The sequence below is a fragment of the Choloepus didactylus genome (genome assembly GCF_015220235.1).
Source record: "Choloepus didactylus isolate mChoDid1 chromosome Y unlocalized genomic scaffold, mChoDid1.pri SUPER_Y_unloc2, whole genome shotgun sequence".
Taxonomy (NCBI): Eukaryota; Metazoa; Chordata; class Mammalia; order Pilosa; family Megalonychidae; genus Choloepus; species Choloepus didactylus.
Window position 1 is genome coordinate 257,493 of NW_023637625.1, and position 15,765 is coordinate 273,257.

The following is a 15,765-nucleotide window of genomic DNA, read 5'->3' on the forward strand; positions in this document are numbered from 1 at the left end:
AGGATGGCCAGCGGTGTCCGCAAAGTCTCTGTTAGCTGGAAAGTCACCTGGCTGGCGTCTGCTCCAAAGTTGTGGTTTCAAAATGGTTTTCTCCTAGGACGTTCCTCTCTAGGCTGCAGTTCCTCGAAAATGTCACTCTTAGTTGCTCTTGGGGTGTTTGTCCTCTCTCATCTTCTCCAGAGTAAGAGTCTGCTTTCAAAGGCCTTCTTCTTAAGGCCATAAAGTGTCCAAGGCAACACATCAGCAATCAGGTATCTTCACTGGAGGATGGCCAGTGGTGTCCAGCAAAATGGCTTTCTTCCAAGACGTTCCTCTCTAGGCTGCAGTTCCTCAAAAATGTCACTCTTAGTTGCTTTTGGGGTGTTCTGTCCTCTATTATCTTCTCCAGAGTAAGAGTCTGCTTTCAACAGCCATCTTCAAACTGTCTCTCATCTACAGCTACTCTCTCAGCTTCTGTGTGTTCCTCAAAGTGTCCCTCTTGGCTGTAGCTCCCCTTCAAAATGTCACTCACAGGTGCACTAAGTTCCTTCTGTTTGTCAGCTCATTTATATGGCTCCAGTGACTTAATTTAGACCCAGCCTGAATGGAAATTATTTAGACACCTCCATGGAAATTATTCAGTCAGAGTCATCACCCACAGTTGGGTGGGGCACATCTCCATGGACACACTTGAAGAATTACAATCTAATCAATACTGATACATCTGCCCACACAAGATTACATCAAAGAGAATGGCGTTTGGGGGGACATAATACATTCAAACCAGCACAGTGGTTCAGTTTTTAATCCTTTCTGCCAATCTGTGTCTTTTAATTGGGGATTTTAATCCTTTTAAAGTCAGTGTTATTACTGTGGAAGCAGTTCTTGAATCAGCCATCTTATCCTTTGGTTTTTTGTCAGATCTATTTTTTCCCTCTCTCCCTTTATTTCCTTTAAGTTACCCTTACTAAAACTCTTCAGTTCTGTTCCCTTCTCCAGGCCTCTCTCTCCTGTCTTTTTTTCTCAGCTGGTAGAGCTCTCTTTGGTATTCTTGTAGGGCAGATCTATTAACAAATTCTCTGAGCATTCTTTCATGTTAAACTGGCCCTCAATTTTGAAAGAGAGCTTTGCTGGATAAAGAATTCTTGGCTGGCAGTTTTTCTCTTTCAGAATTTTAAATATGCCATACCACTGCCTTCTCGCCTCCATGTTGCCCATTGATTTGTCAGTACTTAGTCTTAGTTGTTTCCCTTGTATGTGGTGAATCATTTCCCTCTTGCTGCTTTCTGAACTTTCTCCTTCTCTTCAACATTTGACAGTCTGATCAGAATATGTCTTGGGGTGGATTTATTCTATTTGGAATTCATTGGGCATCTTTGGTTTTCATATTTATGTTGTTTAGAGGTGTTGGGAAGTTTTTCCGAACAATGTCTTTGAATTCTCTTCCTACCCCTTTTCTCTTCACCTTCTGTAATACCAATGATTCTTACATTTGTGTGCTTCATGTTATTCCATCATTTCCCTGAGATCCATTTCATATTTTTTGATTTTTTTTCACCATTCATTCTTTTGCTTTCACATTCCATTCATCTGCCCTCAAGTTCACTAATCATTCTTTTGCCTCTTCAAATCTGCTGTTACGTGTCTGAAGAATATTTTTAATTTGATCAACACAATCTTCTATTTCCATAAGATCTGCCATTTTTTTTTAATTTACCCTTGCAAATTCTTCTTTATGCTCTTCTAGGGTCTTCTTGATGTCCTTTATGTCCTTAACCATGACATTGATGTTTGTGTGTTCTTCCTTGATTAATTGCTCCACTTCCTTTGTCTCCTCTGGCTTTTTAATTTGGACATTTGGGTTTTCCGTATCTTCTGGTTTCTTCATATGCTTTATAATTTTCTGTTGTTTTTGGGCTCTTGGCATTTGCTTATCTTGATAATGTTCTTTTAGGATATGCAGGATTATTTGAGCATTTATGTATAATTTGGCAATGCTTCAGCTTGATGGAGTGCATTTTCCCTGTCCTACCAGCAGATGGCACTCTTGAGCCACCTCTTACCTTTAAACCAGTTCTCCCGCAACTTTGTCTCTGCGCTGAGTGTGTGTCCAAACCATGTGAAGTCCAGTCGGTGCACCAATTTTCCATGTGCACTGGGGACTATCAGCCCTGTGGGTGGAGGGCGTGCCCTGCACAGTTTAGCAGTGTGTCTGCTCCAGGACACAGTGGTCCTGGCCATTCCCGGCCATTCTTGGGGCTGCAGGTGACATTCTCTGGGGCTACAGAGCTGTGCCTCTCACCTTCCAGCTCGAATGCCCCACAGTCTCTGTCTGCCATGTGCCCGTGAGTCCCTGGGATTGGGGAGGGCTTCTGGCACTTCCATGTGGCACCCTTACCTCTAGGCTGTGCACACCATGGGCTTCCTTGGAGGAAGAGTGGATGCTGTCACAAATCTGCCAAATCCTGAATTCCCTCAAGGGAGTTCTTGGCCGCAGTTCTGTGAAAGGTTATCTTCCTAGCCAACTGCAGAAATGGGGCTTAGAAAGCTGCTCACTCTGTGCTTAGCAGCCAGTCCCCTGCACAGTAGCTGCACATCTGTGAAGGGTTAGCTCCCTGCCAACTGGTAAGATGGCTATATGGGGCATGGAAAGCTGCCCCCTTCTGCTCTCATTTGCCTGCTCCAACTGCCAGTTCCTGGCACAGGGGTTCTTGGCTGTGGGTCTATGAAGGATTAACACCCCAGCCAAGTGTTGAGGATGATTCATGGGGCATGGAAGGCTGCTCCCCTCCATGCTCGTCAGCCGTCTCCAACCACCAGTTCCCAGGCAGCATTCCAGGCCAAACACTCAACCCATCTTGAAAACAGTATCTCAGTTTCTCCAAGTACATGCTAACTATGGTGTAGAAGTCCCTGCTCAGGTGTTGGAACCCTGGAACTGCTGTTCTGGAGTGCTTTCTGTCCTTTATCTAGTGTTTTTCACAGAGGAGAATTTTGCTCAGTCTCTCCTAATCCACCGTCTTCCCACCTTTACTTTTATAAGGAATAATTTTGCATAATACCTGTCCTCAGCAAAATTGATATGACTTCAACTGTAAAGATAAAGTCTGATCTATCTAATCAAGCCTGTTTTGGGGCTAATCTTCTACATTCATGAAATTGTTTACATAGGCTTCCATTTATAATCTATGAATCACTGTTAAGTTGTTTTCTGTTTTTTTTTTTTATTGGAGAAAAATTATTTCAAAAGTGAGAGCTATTTGCTGTCGATCAGATATCTTAACAGTTTTGGCAAAATTTAAAGAAACATTTAAAATTTCATATAAGGTGTTTGAAACAGGAACCCAATTTTTTATTTTTGCATACCTTATACTTTCTTTGTATTAAAATCTGATAGTAAGCAGAATCTAAAATCTGTTAAGAATTTGGAAAAAGACTAATATGTGAAAGCTTTGAGTTGAGAAAAGTCACTTATGTTCACATAATATCAGAGATACCAGTAATGCTCCTCCCTCCCCCCGGTTTTTTAACTGTGTCAGGAGAACCTCCAGTACCACAAAGATGTCACTGAATCTTGGAAAGTCAGACTTTCCCTGAGAGCCAACATTTGAATTACTCCATTTATGAATCATTGCTCCTGTCATACCTGTTCACGTGTTCTGGATGCTTTTCATAACCCATCCATCATAATATCATTCCAGAACAAGCTTGGCCCTCACTTTGGTTATAGGTAGTCTGATTTTTAAACTGAGCCCTTATTGTGTCATTGTATTCCTCCCCCACCCTGTTCCCTAAGTTGACAGAAGATGGAAAGCTAAGGTCTTCATAATCTGATAATAATATTCATCTAAAATAGGAAGTACAAAGCACGTAATTGGAAATTTTGCACTCATTTCACTTTCTTAAAGCAAGCCAGTAGCATTCCTGAAATATAATGCTAACTCGGAGAAATTAGATCTTCACTGACCACCTTCTAGTCAGAATTAGTACTTTTTCTTTGAACTCATTCTCCTTAACCTTTCTCTAGCATTTGATGATTTGATGCTATTGATCTTTCTTGAAATATTTTTCTTGGTTTTAGAACACTGTACTTGATTCTCTTCCTGTCTCACTTACCATTTCCCTTGTTTCCTTCCTGGAGGCAGCAGTAAATATAAAAAAAGTATGAGACATAAAAAGAGAAGGTTTGAATTTGACCCCTCATATCTCCACTGAGAGTGTGGCCTCAGACAGATTACTATAAATTCCTCCTATTAAAGTAACAGACTCAGTTGCTACCTCACAAGTGTGGTTGTGGGGATTATTGAGAACCCATGCAAATATGCCTGCTACATACTAAATACTTTTCATTCACTCAAAACATATCTGTTGATCACTTTACTGCCTGTAGAGGTGATAAGATCATGAGCTCTGGAGCCAGGCTCTCTGTGTTCATATCCTACCTAGTCTGACCCTTTACAGGTGTGTGACATTGGGCAAGTTACTTAACTCACCATGCCTCCTCTGCAAAATAGGCATAATAAAAATAGCTTCCTTGTATGGCTATGGGAGGAGATTAACTGAGCAAGAAAATATGAAGAATTTGCCTAGAATGTAGTAAATGCTCAAATAATATTAGCCATTGTCATCATCATCATCACCATCATCATCACTATGTGCTAGATAGTGTTTTAGGAGTTAGGATACAGACAAAGTTTAAGTACTTTACGTGTGCTTTCTATTTGTACCCTCAAAACAACCTTATGATATAGTCGGTACATCTTTATCATGGACTAAAAGAAAACTGCTTAAAAAACTTGCCTAGAGGCACATAGCTAGGGAGTTGGGGTCATTGAGATTCAACCACATGGATTTGGAGCTATTACCTTCTAGCCCATTCCTGGGCCACAATAGCTAATGACTACAGGGAAACAGGATAACCAAGATGTCGTATGTTGGACATGTTGAGAAGATTTAAGAAATCTTAAAATTCTTAGATATTTTCCTAGCATTCTTTGTTTTTTTTTTTTTAAATGAAATAACAATGGGACAATAATATGAGTTAGTATCCACCCAGGTACCTGCTTGTCTCAGGTAAGTAATATACATTTTTAAGGACTGGTGCCAGTATGTAAACTCTTTCTTACCGGTCCTTGATGAGATATAGAATACCAGTCTGTGAAAGAGATAAGTACAGAAACCAAGAATGAGCATTTAGAAATTTTATGGCAATTTTCAGAGTAATTTCATGGTTGTTAAATCTAATATTAAAAAAACCGAGGCTTCCATTTTGTGTAATAGTAAAAAGCAGGGCTTACATTTGATTTTCATTTCATTTTTCTAGTAATTTTTTTCCTGTATTTTACAAGTTTCAGTCCTTGGCTCGTGGAAATTTAAAAAACAAAGAACTGTCTTTCACCACAAATAGAGAAGTACTGGTCTAGATGACAGTTATTTCAAGGGAGCTCTGCCCCATACAGTAATGGTCCCCTGAGGGCAGATAGCCTTACATCCCCCAACTCAGAGGAAATGAGCAAAATTTCTGCTGTTCTATCCCTAAGTGCAGAGGGCCTTTCTCCCTCTTCTCTACCTAACCACAGTGTATTCCTCCTTTAATGTGCCTCCTGAATCCATTTCTTTCACAAGGCCTTCCCTGACAGCTGAAGCAAATATTGATCTGTTTCACTGAATTTCAATAGCTCTATGTTCTTTTCTTAAACTGTCTTTCATTTTGACGTGTTTCTTGTGCATATTCCTAGGTCTTGTTTGCAACAAGATTCTAAGCCTCTTAAGGATAGCGGGGGAAGATCTTATTTTACTATTGTTTCTTTTCAATGTCTAGCACAGTTGGTGTTTATAGTGGGTTTTCTGTGTTTTTTTTAAGACTTATTTTATGCCAGGTAATAAGAATTACCCCATGAATTCTTCTACTAACAACCCCCTTTGAAGTAGAGGATATCTCATTGTGTAAATGAGAAAACTGGGCCTCTGTGAGCTGCCAAAGATCATAAAACTAGTTATATGTAGAACTTGGATTTGAATCCAATTCTTTTGACTCCCCAGATCAGTGCTTAGTCCATGAAAATTATTTAATTTCATTTATTCAGTGAGTATTTTTGAACAGAATCTTCTTGGCATAATAGAACAGGTTTTTTTTAATAGAACATGTCTTAATATGTCTTCAGCATCTTCACAATATTTTAGGGATGTCTTCATATTCCTTTCTTATGCTTAAAGCAATGGACTTTTGTTTAGAGCCATTTTTAATGAGCAGAAGGGCTATAGGTTTATTTTTTATGTGGTTGTTATTAATCAATAGGAAATAATAAAGCAAACTGCATATACTCTTCAAAACTTTTCTGGAACTGAGTGGATCTTGAAACTAAAACCGGTTGCTGTTAAGTGCTTCAGAGGTTATGGTAAATCTTTCAAATTCTGTTTGTTAATTGTAAGATGGGCCATCTCTTTGAAAACAGTTATACCACATAAAATGTACACTTTTTAAACGAGCCAAAATAGCACGTATTTATCATTACAGTTATATGTCAACAGCAGTGTTTGTGCTTAGTCTTTTCACGAAGACTAAAGATTGTTTTTGTGTGTGGTAGAATATATGTACCACACAGTTTGCCATTTTAACTATTTTTAAGTGTACATGTCACTGGCATTAATACATTCACAGTGTTATGCAACCATCACCAGTTTCTGCTTCCAAAACTTTTCCTCACCCCAAACAGAAACTGTATCCTTTAAGCAGTAATTCCCCATTTCCCCCTCCCCCCAACCCTGGTTACCTCTAATCTATTTTATGTCTCAACAAATTTGCCTAATCTAGATAGGTCATATAAGTGAAATTACACATTTGTCCCTTGCATCTGACTTTTTTCACTTAGCATATCTTTTTCAAGGTTCATCCATGTTGTAACATGTATCAGAATTTCATTCTTTTATCTGGCTGAATAATACTCCATTGTATGTATATACTACATGTTGTTTGTCCAGTCATCTGTGGGTAGTCACTTGGGTCGTTTCCAGCTTTTGGCTATTCTTAATAATGCTTCTGTGAATGTTGGTGTACAAGTATCAATTTGAGTCCCTGCTTTCAATTATTTGGGGTATATGCCTAGGAATGGAATTGTTGGGTCATATGGTAATTGCATGTTTAATTTTTTGAGGAACTGCCAGACTGTTTTCCTAAATATTCTTAATAAATAAAGTGTTGAAATATGGCATTTAACTATTTAGAAAGAATGAGATCTTCCAGGTGAATTGGATACTATTTTGTTCTTTCTGATGCTGCATACAACAATGATAATAACAAAATTATTGTGGTACATAACACCAAAAGTTCATTTTTACTTAAAAGTAGGTTTTTTTATATGATAGTAAAATAATTGATGTCATTTTCTCCATAGAACTACTTTCTGCTTTCTTCTTCGATGGATAAAACAGTCAGGTTATGGCATATTTCCAGAAGAGAATGTCTTTGCTGTTTTCAACATATAGATTTCGTCACTGCCATAGCTTTCCATCCAAGAGTAAGTACCTGTTTATACATGTCTTTGTGGTTATTCTTATAAGAAAGGGGAAGGAACCTGGTTTCTTTGGAGGGTAACTGGACTCCAGGTAAAACATTATTAACAGCCACATAGTTAAAAGCACCTTAATTTAGTGTTTCATTTTGCTTTTAAAATGAGAAAGGAAACGATCTGCTAATCTGCGTTAAAAGAACTAGGAATGTTATAGTCTAAATATGACAGTGGAAAGTCATCTCAAATCCATAATGAGACATGCAGGGTATAAATAAAGAAAGAAATCATCCTAGTAAAGATGAGATTGGAAATGGAAGAAGAAGGTGACATAGTACATAAAGGAGAAAGGGACCTATATAGGCAGGCACAGTTGGGAGGCTTGGGGAGGGGAGAAACAAAGAGGAAAAGATTGAAAGAGGCAAAGACCAAAATTCATTATGAGGTAAATTTAAAACAAGTACAGAATTGGAGCTGATCTGCCAACTTCCCTACCCCTACATTGATGTATGATTACATTCCCAATATCCTTATCTGTATGTTTCACACCGGTTGTCTTTTTAATGCAACATTTAAATTATATTCACATTTGTTTCTCTTTTCCCCCAAATTAAGAGAGAAGACAAGACTTTTTTCCCCCTTCAGTGTAGTTTCCCTCCCTGAGCAGACTTATAACATAGGCAGTAATAATTTTGGACCCTTAGAAGACTTGATTAGGAACTTTTAACAATTAAGCATGTTTGGTCTATCTTAGTACCTTATCAGCTTAGACCATCAAGCTTTATAGGCTTCTTTCTGAATAACACTCCCATCCTGTCACCCAAGGATGCAGTGAAAGATGGATTTCTCCCTATTCACAACTGTGAGCAAAAATCCATTTCCGCCACCCCTGTTTTAGCTGTAAATTATCAGGATGGAAGGAGAGAGATATTACATGTTGAAAGTTAACTATGTAGTACTTTATTATTACAGTCTCTGTTCAGTTAGTAATTGTACTATACTTTTATTTGGTTTTATATTACATGCTGATAGTTAAGTATGTAGTACTTTATTATTACAATTTCTGTTCAGTTAGTAATTGTACTATACTTTTATTTGGTTTTATTTTGGAAGCTGAAATGCCCTATTTCTAAAAATTGTATCACTCTGGATAGTTTGTGAGAGGGGCTAAGGAAAAATGCAGTGGTGTTGACATTTTCTTAGGAAATATGACTTTATTAAATAATGTCACATGGAAGGAAGATAGCAGGGGTAAAAGAAATAACAAAATGGAAATACATGTAAGTATGTATGTAAATAAAATTCTGAATCATAAGAGCAAGAGTATTTTCACTTGTTCAGGTCTTCTACTGGTAGACATTGAGTGGAGCCTACTAAACCATAACTATAAAATGTTCATCCTTTGTAGATTGTTCTTGACAGGCTTTAGGGATAGGTAAATAATAATCTTGTGAAGAGAATCTCTTTTCTTGTTTTGGCATCCCAATTATTTAATCTGTAATTCTTATGTTGCCAAAAATTGGAGCAGCTTAGTGGTAGGACTGATTTAGTTTAGAGCATGGTTTTTCAGCCTTGGCACTGTTGACATTTTAGGCCAGATAATTCTTTGTTGTGGGAGGCTGTCCTGTGCATTGTAGGGTTGTTTAGCAGCATCCCTGACGTCTACGCACAGCAGTAGCCCTCCCTCACCTACCCCATTAGCTTTTCCTTGTGTCTAACTGATGAAAATTGTAGTACGTGCTCATGCCTAAACGAATAGTCCCTGGGGAAGGGACTGAGCTAATCCTGTGACAACCAAAACTGTCTCCAGACATTGCCACATGTCACTTGGGGAGCAAAATTGCCTCTGGTTGAGACCCCTGGTTTCTAGTCAGATTCAGAATTTGAATACGTGAAGTAATTCTCTGCTGATGTGAAATCCTGGCGAAAAATGACCAGTTCTTTGGGCCAATAACAGGCGTTAACTCTTTTATTCAAGTGTTAAATCTATCCCAGAGATAGGGAATGGGAAGTTGAGGCTTAAATGTACAGAGTTCCTATTTGAAATGAGGGAAATGTTTTGATAATGGATGGTGGTAATGGTAGCACAACATTGTGAATGCAGTTAACAACACTGAAATATATATATCTGAATATGATTAAAAGGGAAAATATAAAAAAAAAAACTATCCCAACGAAGAAGTTGTAGGTGAATGTATCATTGTAAGATAGTGTTTCCCAAAGTATGTTCCTTAAATGTGCTGGCCCTGCTATATGTAGTTCCCTGCCTCCTCCTCCCCCCCAAAATCCATGGTTAAATAAATTGGAAAATACTACCTACTTAATCCCTTTTTTGGAGATTCAGAATACATTTTAACATAATAATAGCTCTTGAGAATCCTGTTTAACTTTCTTAACCCAGAATTTCTCAAACTTATTTGCTTACAGAACCCTTCTCCCATGCAACACACACACTCAAACACATTGTCTATTAACATCCATACTTTGGAAAAAGCAGTTTAAGGGTATTGATTAGAATGTCATTCCTTCCAAATGAATACTGAAATTATGATGTTGTTATTGTTTTTAGCAAATAAAATAATGCTCGCTTAAAAATGCTTTCAAAATGAGATCTACATATTTTAAACATTATTTATAATAAATTTAATGTTTGGGTTTGCTAATGAGTTTTTCTTGATGTGGTAAAATGAAGGCTTTCTCTTTTGCCATGTTTTTAGGATGACAGATATTTTCTAAGTGGGTCATTGGATGGAAAGCTCCGACTTTGGAACATACCTGACAAAAAAGTGGCCTTGTGGAATGAAGTAGATGGTCAAACAAAATTAATCACAGCTGCAAATTTCTGTCAGAATGGCAAATGTGCAGTTATTGGGACATATGATGGCAGATGTATTTTCTATGATACGGAGGTAAATGATTATCAGGTTTAAATTATACAGTTAAATACTTAGTAAGCACTTGTGATTTTGGACAAGTTGTTTATCCTCTCTGGGCTTTAACTGTCTTATTTGTAAATTGGGGCAAAGAATACCACGTTTGTCTGTCTGAGAGTTGAATAAGATGATCTTCAAGCTTCCTTCTAATTCTAATATTTTTAATTTATGATTTCTTTTTAGCATTTGAAATATCATACACAAATACATGTCCGATCTACCAGAGGGCGCAACAGAGTTGGAAGAAAAATTACTGGCATTGAGCCTCTACCTGGAGAAAATAAGGTAGTATAATATTCAAAAATCTCTCTCCACAATGAATGTAGACTCTTGAAAGTTAGTTTTTGACATCTTTGCGAAGATTACATTCCCTTTTCTGTGGAGTAGTGCTTTTTCTCCTTCTGAGGTATATGTGCTCTATACAAAAACAATGCTGTTTTTTGGTTATAGCTTAATTTAGCTTAATTTAGATTAAAAGATGATATTTTTAACCTTTCGTTTGATTTATTTTTAGATACTGGTAACCTCAAATGACTCCAGAATCAGACTATATGATCTCAGAGATTTGTCACTGTCCATGAAGTACAAGGGTTATGTCAACAGCAGCAGCCAGATCAAAGCAAGTTTTAGGTAAGTTGGCAATGTGAAATTCCAAAACAGATCAGAACATTTCTCCCCTATTCCCCCTTTTGCATTTTTCTCCCTTTTCCATCTACCCACACCTTATTCTTATATGGTGTTTTTCATTTCTTGGCACTTTTACACCTGGTATCTCTTTTTATCATCATGTAATACTTACTTATCTACCGGTATGGTAGGTAGAATTAGAATTGCCCTTATTCTGCAGACGAAGAAACTAAGACCCAGAAAATTCAACAGTTTGCCTAAGGTCACACAATTAGTTGAAAAGCCAGGATTGGAAGACTCCCATCTCCAGAAGCTTTGCTTTTCTGTAAGCTTATATAAGAGGAGGCTACCCTCCACCCACATGGTCCTGATCTTCTAGGTACAAAAGCTAATGAAACTTTGTAACATCCTAAAGTATAGTGTCCTGTGTTTACCCTTTTATATATCATGATTATTTGAACTCTAATTTGGGGTCTGGGGGCTCTCCTAAAATAGGGCTACCCACCCTTTATTCCCGCTTTCTTTCAGCCCTTTTCTTACTAGTTCTTCCTCTCTTCTTGAATTAACCAGTAATTAGCCAGTAATTCAGTTGGTAAAGTACATTCCTTCTCTCCTTCATCCCTTAGGCCAGAGTTTTTTCATGTGTGGGCTAACCAGCATCATAGTAGGGTTTCAATAAAAATATTTATGTCTAGACCCCACTTCACCCATAAAGCATTCTGAATGTCTAGAGTGAGACTAGGAGGCTACATTGTCAACAAGCACCCTCAGGTGTTTTTTAGGCATTTTAAAGTAGGAAGCACTGAGAGGGAAGCCTAAAATGACAAAAAATTGATTTTGCCCTCTTTTTCCCCCAACTTCAGCCATGATTTTACTTACCTTGTTAGTGGCTCAGAAGATAAGTATGTTTATATTTGGAGTACTTACCATGACCTAAGCAAGTTTACTTCAGTCAGGAGAGATCGTAATGACTTCTGGGAAGGCATTAAAGGTAAGTAAATACCTACTTTTACTTGTCTAATAAGTTAAATGGGTATGTACTAGAAGTTAATTGCTATAGGCAATATTTTAGAAAGACAGTTTGGCAGTTATAACTGCTTTTGCTGTGTATTTGGCTTTGCTCTTCTGATTTTATTATACCAAGGAAGAACTTGATGCTGGTCTAGAATTTGAGAAGTCATGGAATCTCAGGACTTTTGTGTGGCATCTTTTAGAAGATGATTTTTTAATAGTTCTTAGTTCTAAGTTAGGTTTAAAGGATATTTGGCATATAAAACATACTGTTGTATTTTTTGCATATTCTATTTTGGTGTACAGTATCAAATTTATCAGTTATCCTGAAGTAAAATTTTTTCCTAGCACATAATGCAGTTGTTACATCAGCCATCTTTGCTCCAAATCCAAGCTTGATGTTATCTTTGGATATACAATCTGAAAAATCAGAAGGGAACAATGAAGATGAAGATCCTGAAGTTTTGGATAGCATGTCCTCTGGTAGGCTTTCATGTTTTATTTGTTCTATTTTTTTTTTTCTAGTCAGCATTTAGAGTAGCCTCATTGATCTAGTATTGGATATTACAAGGTTTTTATGCATGTGGAAAGTATTTCTTGTTTACAACATAATGGTTATAAGGTATCCATTTTTGAACATTTTAGTAACATATTCCTCTGAAGTTTTACTTCTTCTAAATTCACCTGTGAATTAAAAATGAAAATTTTGTGAGTTTGTGATTTTTTATGGCCAACCATTCTCCTTGGAGAAATACAACCAAGACATACAAATATAAAACTTTATTATCTGTCTCTCCTACTGAACTGTAATTTCCATGAGGACAGAGACTTTTATTTCTTGTGTCTTATTTATTGTTAGAAAACCAATGCCTAGAACCCTGCTTGCTTGCATATAACAGGTATTCATTGAATGAGTGAATTAAACCAAAAGGAAGGTGGTTTAATTACTTGCCACAAATTAACAGCTTCTCAGGATAGGTAGCTATTTACAAGCCTGTTATTTCTTGCCGTTTGCAGTTTATTCTCTGAGTAGTAATTCCAGTTGTATAAAATGCTCATATTCTGAAGTGAAAAAAATCATTGAAAAGTAGTATTGAGTGTTGTTTATATAAAAATTGTCCCTTTTAGTCACTAAGAGTCTGGTTAAGACCATGCAAATTGGGACCATCTGTTAGTGAAAGCAAGTCTATGTTATTAAAATCAATTACAGAATACTTTAATAAATGTGTTTTCTCACTCCAGAGACTACAGCCAGGCCTTTTAGAGAGTCTGAAAGCTACAACAATAAATACGATGTACAAAGTGTGCTTCTAAATTTATTGGAATGCTTAGAAGTTCTCAAGAATTTTTATGTAATTTAGTCTCATGTAGTTTCCCTTGTAGTACTGTTTGCACTATCCATTTATTGTCTCTGAAGAAAAGTTTTGATAAGCAAAAGTGAACTCCAGTCCCATAATTAAAATTTTGTGATTAAAACTTCTTTTAATTACAAAAGATTTAATGATAAACCGAGTCATAATTATTAAAGTATTTGGAAGTAATTTCTTTCTATTTTGTCTTTTGTTCTCAAAATCAAATCCAGTTTCTTCTAACTTAAGTCATTTGTTTTAGTCTTTTCTTTTTTTTTCCTAGTGATACCTCTAGACGCTCTACATTTTCCCTTACATATTCCACAGGAAATTCTAACATGTAAAACAGTTTGAGGAAAAATAAAAAATACATGGTACTTTTCTAGACTTCTCAAACACGCACCATACTAACAAGGTTCAGTTTATTCACTAGGTGCTTTTTTAAGAGTCACAGCTTCTGAAGTATACTCAGATTTGTGTTTGCTATTTTGTACCAATGTAGGTGTAATCTAGGAATAAACTCTGAAACCCAGTGTATAGGATTATAAAATTGATCTAATTGCTCTCTCTTTATTCTTGACATATTATTTAATTTGAGCCTCAGTTTTCCTCATGTGCAAAATGGTGATATTACCTAGTTACAAGTCTGTTGTAAGAATTAAAGATAGCGTATGTTTAAATGCAAAATACCTGACCTGTAGTTGACATTACCATTATCATCTTAATTATTATATATTATAAAGCATTTTATGTATATGTTGGATTATTTTCTTCTCTAGCCTTTCTCATATACTGAAGTCCTTTGCTGCTGCTGCTGCTACTACTGCACAGCACTACTTTGAGATTTGCCAAAAGGGTGGTAAGGAATGTTCAAAGGCTTAGAAATCTAAATGAGACCATGGCTGACTCATCCTGTACATAACTGCAATTAAAGCTTAGAATATTTTCTTCCTTCTTACCCAGTCCTTTTAAAATCACAATTTTTGCCTATGTATAATATAGTTAGTTAACAAATTTGCTGTGTTACATATTTTTACATGACTGACAAATGTAAGAGGTAGGCGTTTTTGCTGTTTGGTATTCCTAAATAGTCCTTCAGTAAGGACCATAAAGTCAAAAGGTGCTGTCAGCATTGACAGAGCAAACATGTGTGCCTCATTTCATGGCAGTTTCAGTTTGTTTCCTGTACACTAAAACTTCCTGTCAACCTCATTAGGACCGCTGTTAGGATCAAACTTGCCCAGCTGATTTCATTCTGGCAGGATTCCAGTCCTTGGGACTGAATGACACCCTAACCTCTTGCTGTGAAATGAAGCATTAGACAACTTAGAGGCCTAGACTGCCTGCGAGTAAATCCAGGCATCCAGGTTCCAAGGGATTAAACTACCCCCGAGCCAGGGAAAGATCAGCTAAGATGAGGTAAGTGGAAGTGAGCCTCAGATAAGAGGGAGAGGTAAAGTAGTATGAAAGGAGAGGAAAAGAACAGACAGAAAAGAAAAGGTGGAGGGAGGGTCATGGGCATGTGAGAATTGTGGGAGCACGCATCATGTTCCTTTAAAATCAACTAAAAACTATTTCCTTATGCTTTTAAGGTATTACGAAGACAGATAACATGGAAGTTCTTCTCTCTGCTGACTTCACTGGAGCAATCAAAGTGTTTATTAACAAAAGAAAAAATGTATCTTAATTTGAAATGACATTTGAAAATAAATGTATCAGTAAGTTTCTATATGTATCAGAACTGAAAAATATTGTAGTGTTTTAGGGTAAACATCTTTTTGTTTTTATCTTTACTGAAAGTTGTTCAAATATAATATATTTTTTGAGGGGCAGTGTTAATGATCTAGTGAATGCTGGATTTGCAGACTGGAAAGGAATATGGCTAGAATAACATTGCCAAGCACTAGGCTTTACATTTTGTTATGTTTGTGTTTTTGTTATGTGATTGTGAACATGCACAGATTTCTGCATGAAAATATATTAATATATTAATCACATGTGTGTGCCTTTTGGTTACATGCACTAAATCTAACAGTTAAATTATTTCAGTGGCTCTTTTGGCCTCTTACTAGGAGAGAAAGTCTTGTTTCTAGCGTAGACAGTTTCTTTTGCACAAAATTTCATTTTTTAAGAAAAGTGTTATCTTTTGACTGAGTTATTGTTTTGAAAATGTTATATAGGTTTTCAATAGGTCAGTAACCATATAAAATGGTTTTTATAAATTTCTCAATTTGGGGACAAGATATTTTTGTGGTCTAAATTGTGGACTTAAGATTCTTTTCTTTGTATGTATATATATATATATATATATATATATATATATATATATATATATATATTTTTTTTTTTTTGCCACAC

The 15,765-nt window shown here is 36.6% G+C and overlaps 1 protein-coding gene across 1 annotated transcript in view; it reads left to right on the top strand.

The window, feature by feature from the left end:
• Nucleotides 1–15,109, top strand: part of WDR44 (WD repeat domain 44) — a 100,720-nt gene extending 85,611 nt beyond the window's left edge. Inside the window, exons 14-20 of the mRNA XM_037824732.1 lie at nt 7,374–7,496; nt 10,205–10,396; nt 10,604–10,705; nt 10,935–11,050; nt 11,911–12,038; nt 12,407–12,541; nt 15,000–15,109. Coding sequence (XP_037680660.1) covers nt 7,374–7,496; nt 10,205–10,396; nt 10,604–10,705; nt 10,935–11,050; nt 11,911–12,038; nt 12,407–12,541; nt 15,000–15,094 — 891 coding nt within the window. The 3' untranslated portion in view covers nt 15,095–15,109. The remainder of the gene's footprint in view (nt 1–7,373; nt 7,497–10,204; nt 10,397–10,603; nt 10,706–10,934; nt 11,051–11,910; nt 12,039–12,406; nt 12,542–14,999) is intronic.
• Nucleotides 15,110–15,765: the final 656 nt, after the last annotated feature.